Source organism: Microtus ochrogaster, chromosome 7, assembly GCF_000317375.1.
Source record: "Microtus ochrogaster isolate Prairie Vole_2 chromosome 7, MicOch1.0, whole genome shotgun sequence".
Lineage (NCBI taxonomy): Eukaryota > Metazoa > Chordata > Mammalia > Rodentia > Cricetidae > Microtus > Microtus ochrogaster.
The window spans coordinates 84463994-84470647 of NC_022014.1; the positions used below are offsets into that span (position 1 = coordinate 84463994).

The following is a 6654-nucleotide window of genomic DNA, read 5'->3' on the forward strand; positions in this document are numbered from 1 at the left end:
GGCGGATCCCCGCCGGGCGGCTGGGCCGTGGCGCGGCTCGAAGGCCGCGAGTTCGAGTACCTCATGAAGAAGCGTTCGGTGACCATCGGGCGCAACTCGTCGCAGGGCTCGGTGGACGTGAGCATGGGCCATTCGAGCTTCATCTCGCGGCGCCACCTGGAGATCTTCACGCCCCCGGGCGGCGGCCATAGCGCGGCCGCCCCGGAACCCGCGCAGCCCCGGCCGGACGCGGGCGGCGACTTCTACCTGCGCTGTCTCGGCAAGAACGGCGTGTTCGTGGACGGGGTGTTCCAGCGGCGCGGGGCGCCGCCGCTGCAGCTGCCGCGCGTGTAAGTGGCGGGCGGGGGCTGCGGCCTGGACCTGACCCACGCTAGCCACCCCTCGGGAGGGAGGGACCCAGATCCTGGGGGCAGGCAGGACCCAGACCCACCACCCCAGCTACCTACGAGCGGGATCAGACCCTGAACCAGACCTCTGGTCACCCTTCTGGAGGGAACCTGACCGCTATCCAGGAGCAAGGCTAGATTCAGCACCAGGACCAATTCACTGATTGTGACCTACAGCCACAATCTAGACTTAGGGACCCACCCTAGTTTAACGCCCACTACTCGAACTGGACCACATCCGCAGATTCCACCAGGGATGTTTAACCTTCTGGCCCCTTTACGTCAGATCCCCTGCACTGGTATTGCAGCCCACAACCCTTTGTCCAGTCTGACATGGGACTCCCAGGACACAGACCGTCATTTCTGCCATCAACCACCGGCTCTCCCTACCTTCATCACCTGTGTTGGTGGGTGGAAGTTTTATGGGCTCTCTGTGCCTTCTGGGAGTTTGCATAAGTTGTTATAACCATCAGGGAGGTCGCACCCAAGGGAGATGTTAAGCTGTGTGTGGTAGGAAAACTGACCCGAACTTAATACCCAACTTAAATCAAGAATAGGTATCTTGTTATTTTTTCTTGTTCACATTTTCAGTGGCAAAAAATTTTGAGGGCAGTGTCTTAAGCCTAAGAGTAATCTTTTCCCAGTATTTTTGTAGCCAAAAAATAGAAAACTTCAAACGTGAAGGATTTAAAAACTGTCCGGAACCTTAGACATCTGGGAAAACTGGATACTTTCAGCAGTTTTTTTTTGTTTGTTTGTTTTTGTTTTTTAAAGCATCTCTAGCCAGGTGTGGTGTATACAACCTGTAATCCCAGCACTCTGGAGGCCGACGCAGTAGATAGAAATTTGAGTTTCCGGCTCAGTTGGACTGTGTAATAAACTCTAGATCAGTTTGAATTGCGTGGCGAGACACTGTCTCATAAAACTAAAATCAAGAACAAAAGGTGTTTGGTCTTTAAGGACTTGTCACAGGTCACATAGGGTGACAAGGGAACCTAGTAGGGACTGTCAGTCATAGTACAAAACAATTTAATTTACTTCTTTGGTTGGGGAAAGTTGTTGTTTGCTGTGCATAAAAAACAACTTTGCTCTCCAGGAAATGCTAATTATTCCCCAGGGTTCCTTTTCTAGATCTTTGCTAGTGTAGCTTTTGCCACAGACTGAAGTTTTTATCGCTTTCAGTTTTTGGAGATAGATAAGAGCTGTGCTTTTAAGTTAGGTTGATATGTGTGCCATATATCATAGCCTTGGAAGGGTGTTCCAGTATGGGGCACTGCTGGGCTGCAGAGCTCACTTTTAAGAAGAATTTACCAGTCTCTGTGGTTCAGGCACTTGTTGCTCTTGCAGAGGACCTAGCTTCAATTGGCAGCTCGTCCACATTATAGCTGCAACCATTGGTCACTCTTAGGTGTCAGGTACCCTCTTTTGAACACAGTGCTCACCAGGCATGCACATAGTGCACAGACACATGCAGGCAAGCACCCATCCACTTAAAACAGAATACATTTAAAATTACATTTGTTGCCAGGTATAGTGAGTGGTACACACCTTTATTCCCAGTACTCAGGAGGCAGAGGCAGGTGGATCTCTGTGAGTTCTTCAAGGCCAGCCTGTTCTACTGAGAGAGTTGCAGGACAGCCATGCTTATCATAGAGAGACCCTGCTCCAAAACAAACAAACATATATAATGTTTGTTTATGCGCATGCCTTCCTTACATCCTCCACAGCACACAGGGAGGCCAGAGGACAGCAGTTTCTCCAGTTGTCAGCTGTGGCCGTGTGAGCCTTACCAGTGAGCCGTCTTGCTGGCCTACAAGTTCTTTTTTATTGTTATTACTTTATCAAATTTGAAATTAAATTAAAACACTTTAGATTAAAGAAAACTTGTGAGTGTGTGTCTGTTGGTATGTACATGTTGAGGGCATGTATCCTTGGGCATCAGGATCCCCTGTAGCTGGAGTTAGGGGTGGCTATGAACTGACAGGTGCTGGGAACTAAACTCAGGACTTCTGAAGGAACAGTACATGTTCTTACCTGATGAACCATCTCTCTAGCCCCAAATTATTTTTTAAATCTGTTCTTCAAATTTTATTATTACTTTACGTGTATAGATGTTTTACCTGCAAGTATTTGTCTGTGTACCATTTGTTTCTGGTGCCTTCACAGGCCAGAAGAGGGATTTGGATTCCCTGGAGCTGGAGTTAGACAGTTGTGAGCTGCCATATGTGTCCTGGGATTTGAACCTGTGTGCTTTGGGAGAATAGCCAGTGCTCTTAACCATTGAGCCGGCACTCTAACTGCCCAAATTCTTTTTAATGGATTTTAAACAAATACACATACATGTACACACACTTAAAAGGGAGTGTAAAAGAATAATTGTGCTGAGGCTGAAATGGTTTTTATTTTTATGTTTTTTGAGACAGTCTGACTGTGGAGACCAAGGTGACCTTGAACTGGAGATCTTCCTGTCTCAGGGAGCTAGGATTACACCTACACCTGGCGTAAACACTTGTTTTATTTTGTTTTCAGATGTGTTATTCCTCTACAGGCCAGGCAGACTGGGAACTCAGTGTGGTGTTAGGCTGGCCTTGAACTCTTAGTGAGTCTTTTGCCCCAGCCTTTATCTCTCTCTCTCTTTTTTTTCTTCCCCAGACAGTATTTCTCTATGTAGCCCTGGCTGTACTGGAATTCTGTAGACCAGGCTGTCCCCAAACTCAGTGTTCTGCCTGCCTTTGCCTCCCAAGTGCTGGGATTAAAGGTGTGCATCACTACAGATTCCACTAACCCCAAGTGCTAGGCTCTATGGACTGCCACGACTGCTTGGTTTTCCTGTTGAAAATCACTGTACATTTAAAAAAAAAAAGCAGTCCATGGTTGATCTCTTGTTTAAACCATCATGATTTTATCTAGTTCCAACTTTTACATCTTTATATTTTGTAGTTTACTTAAAAATTCAAGGGGGCTGGAGAGATGGCTCAGAGGTTAAGAGCATTGCCTGCTCTTCCAAAGGTCCTGAGTTCAATTCCCAGCAACCACATGGTGGCTCACAACCATCTGTAATGAGGTCTGGTGCTGTCTTCTGGCCTTCAGGCATACACACAGAAAGAATATTGTATACATAGTTAATAAATAAATATTTAAAAAAAATTCAAAGAGGTGCCCGGCATTGTAGTGCCTGCCTCCCAGCACTTGGGAGGAAGAGGCAGGAGGATCTCTGTGAGTTCCAGGTTAGCCATGGTTCCAAGTGTCACCCTGTCTAAGAAAACAAAATTCAAAGATAATTTAGAAGAATTATGAAGTACAGTAGTTTAGGTTTAAAGTGTGATTGATTCATTGGAAGAGTATATTCTGTGTGTATTTGGCATATTCAGGCTCTGGTGAATATCTTTGGTACTCTGGTTGTCTCTGCAATGGCCAGTGAACCCTGTGCCCACTGTGGATGGGTACTTGGGACTCGGTATTGCATGGCAACAACAGGGGAATGTGTTTTTCTAAAAACAAACCCCCACATGATTCTGAACATCCTTGTTCTTCAGTCATGTGTGCAAGGGAATCTTTAAGGGAAATGTGACATTTTAGTTCTGAGACCCTGTGACTCTGGAAGCACTGGTGTTCTGGATTCGGTTCTCTTGGGGCTCCTGAAGGTGGGCAGGTGAGTGAGCCTATAGCCTGGCATTGGAGTAGAGGGCATCCAAGCTGGGAGTGACCTTAAGGGGGAAGTGGGTTTATTTGGCTGGTGGGACAGTGCTTTCACTTTAGTGAAAATGCCCCCCAGCCCAGGCTCAGATAGTTGAATATTGGGTCCCCTGTGAGGACTGTTTGGGGAGGTTGAGGAGGTGTGCCTTGCAGGGATATGTCCCTCAGGGTAAGCTTTTGAAATTAAAAGCTTCTAGTTTTGTTTTTTTCTATTTCAAACTCATGGTTCAAGATCTGATCTCTTAGCTTTCTGCTCCTCCTGCCATGCCTGCTGCTGTTCCTTACACTGTAATGGTTTTTATTCCTTTAGATAAGATTATTCCAGAATAAACTTTTTCTTCCCTAAGTTGCCTTGTTATGGTATTTCATCACAGCAATAGAAAAGTGCTAATGCAGTCTAGTAAAGAAAGTCCTCTTATAGGACGGGGTCCCTTGCTGCACAGTGCCTAAGACCATGGTGGTGGCGCACGTCTTTCATCCCAGCAGGTGGAGGCAGAGGCAGGTGGATCTCTCTTGAGTCCGAGGCCAGCCTGGTCTACAGAGTGAGTTCCAGGATAGCCAGGGCTACACAGAGACACCCTGTCTCCAAAACCCTTCCCCCTCTTCCCCCCAAAAAAGAGAAGAAATCAGTGGGACCATAAAGTTTGGGGTTGCTCCTGTTGTCGTCATGGTAGCAGACTTAAATATAACATCAAAATAAGCAATTTTTTTTGTTGTTTGTTTAGGCAACTTTTAAAAATGTTTTCTTTTCAATATATATAAGTGTATGGGTGTCAGATTCTTCAGGGGTGGAGTACAGGTGGTTGTGAGCTGATGTAGGTGCTGGGAACCAAACGTGGATCTTCTCCAAGAGCAGTAAATTCTCTTAATCACTGGACTATCATTCCAGTCCCACCCTGATGTGGGAGTCTTCTGTTTTGAGTTGATTTCATTGGTTAATAAAGGAACTGCCTTGGCCCTTGAGAGGACAGAAAATTAGGTAGGTGGAGTAGACAGAACAGAACGCTGGGAGGAAGTGAGGCAGACGCCATGCCTCTCCTCTCCAGGGCAGACATGCTGAATCTTTCCCTGTAAGACTGGTGCTACACAGATTACTAAATAGGGGTTAGGCAAGATTTGAGAGCCAAGAAGAGGCTAGATATAATGAGACCAGGCAGTGTTTAAATGAATACAGTTTGTGTGTTGTTTTTCGGGGCATAAGCTAGCCAGGTGGCCAGGAGCTGGGTGGCAGGAACGCAGCCTGCAGCTCTCACTACACCATCCCAACCCCCAAATAAGTTCTTTGTTTGTTTTGTTTTGTTTTCTGAGACAGGGTCTTTCCACATTGTTCTAGAACTTAATGTGTAGACCAGGCTGGCCTCTAACTCAGAGATCTGCCTGACTCTGCCACCTGAGTGCTGAGATTAAAGGTGTGTGCCACCACAGCCCAGCCTGGCCCAGGTTTTTTTTTAAGGTTCTGTTTGTTTATTTAATTTTATTTGTGGGTGCTCTATCTACATGTAACCTTTATGCCAGAAAAGGGCATCGGATCCCACTATGGATGGCTGTGAGCCACCATGTGGTTGTTAATGCTGTGATTGTCCCTCTTGGCTTCTGTCAGTCTCTGTTTGCTTTTTATTTGTATTTTTAAAATCCATATTTATATTTATACATGAGACCTAGAACATAACCTATTTTTCTGGGAGAAGTGGGCATTTGAAGCTGAGTTCTATAAGCTTTGAAAGTCATCTCTTGCTTTCCAGGTGGCACAGCAGCTTAGGGTACCCTGGGGGTGGTTGGTGACATGCTATTCTCAAGAACAGCCTGGCAGTGAGTTACCCTTTTGCTGCCAGGATTAGAGAGGCAAGAGGGCTTCCTTGCTGTCCACAGCACTTTGTGGTCTGTTGTCATTATCTTCTTGAGTTCTAATTCCTCTTCTCACACAGTTTTTTCCCCCTGCTAGTCTATCAGATTCAGTACCAAATCCCCCAAAGACTTGCAATCCCTAGAAATGGCACAGCATAGCTGCCTGGTAACAGTCGTTATTTGTGCCATTAATTGCTGGTTTACCACATTACTCTTGAGCAGACATGTTCAGGTGCTGGTATAGTAGGATGGGATTCTAGCTGGATGTGGCTCCCTCATCTGCTCTCACCCCGTGTTCTAGAAGGTCCCTCTGTATCGCCAGTTGCAGAAGCACAAGACAGCTTTGTGCACTTTTGGAAATACTCCAGGAGAGGATGTGGTAGTGAGTACAGACTTCTCCATTGGGAAAGTGCAACTGTTTCTGTTTTGTTTTTAAACAAGAGAGAGAAAGAGGGTTTCTAAAACAAGTTAATTTCTAAGGAAAACAATTAGTATTTTGGATAATATTTTTTTGTTTGTTTTGTTTGATTTTCGAGACAGGGTTTCTCTGTAGCTTTGGAGCCTGGCCTGGAGCTAGCTCTTGTAGACCAGGCTGACCTTGAACTCACAGAGACCCACCTGCCTCTGCCTCTGCTGTGATTAAAGGTGTGCGCCACCACCGCCCGGCTTGGATAGTACATTTTGTCTAGTTCTTTTCTTACTTTATCTTGGTTTTCTCTCTGTCTCT

General features: G+C 46.0%; 1 protein-coding gene across 1 annotated transcript in view; it reads left to right on the forward strand.

Annotated features, from left to right (window-relative positions):
* Nucleotides 1-6654, forward strand: part of Foxk2 (forkhead box K2) — a 40286-nt gene that overhangs the window by 1405 nt on the left and 32227 nt on the right. Inside the window, 1 exon segment of the mRNA XM_013347596.2 lies at nucleotides 6-329. Within this exon segment, the coding sequence (XP_013203050.1) occupies nucleotides 6-329 (324 nt within the window).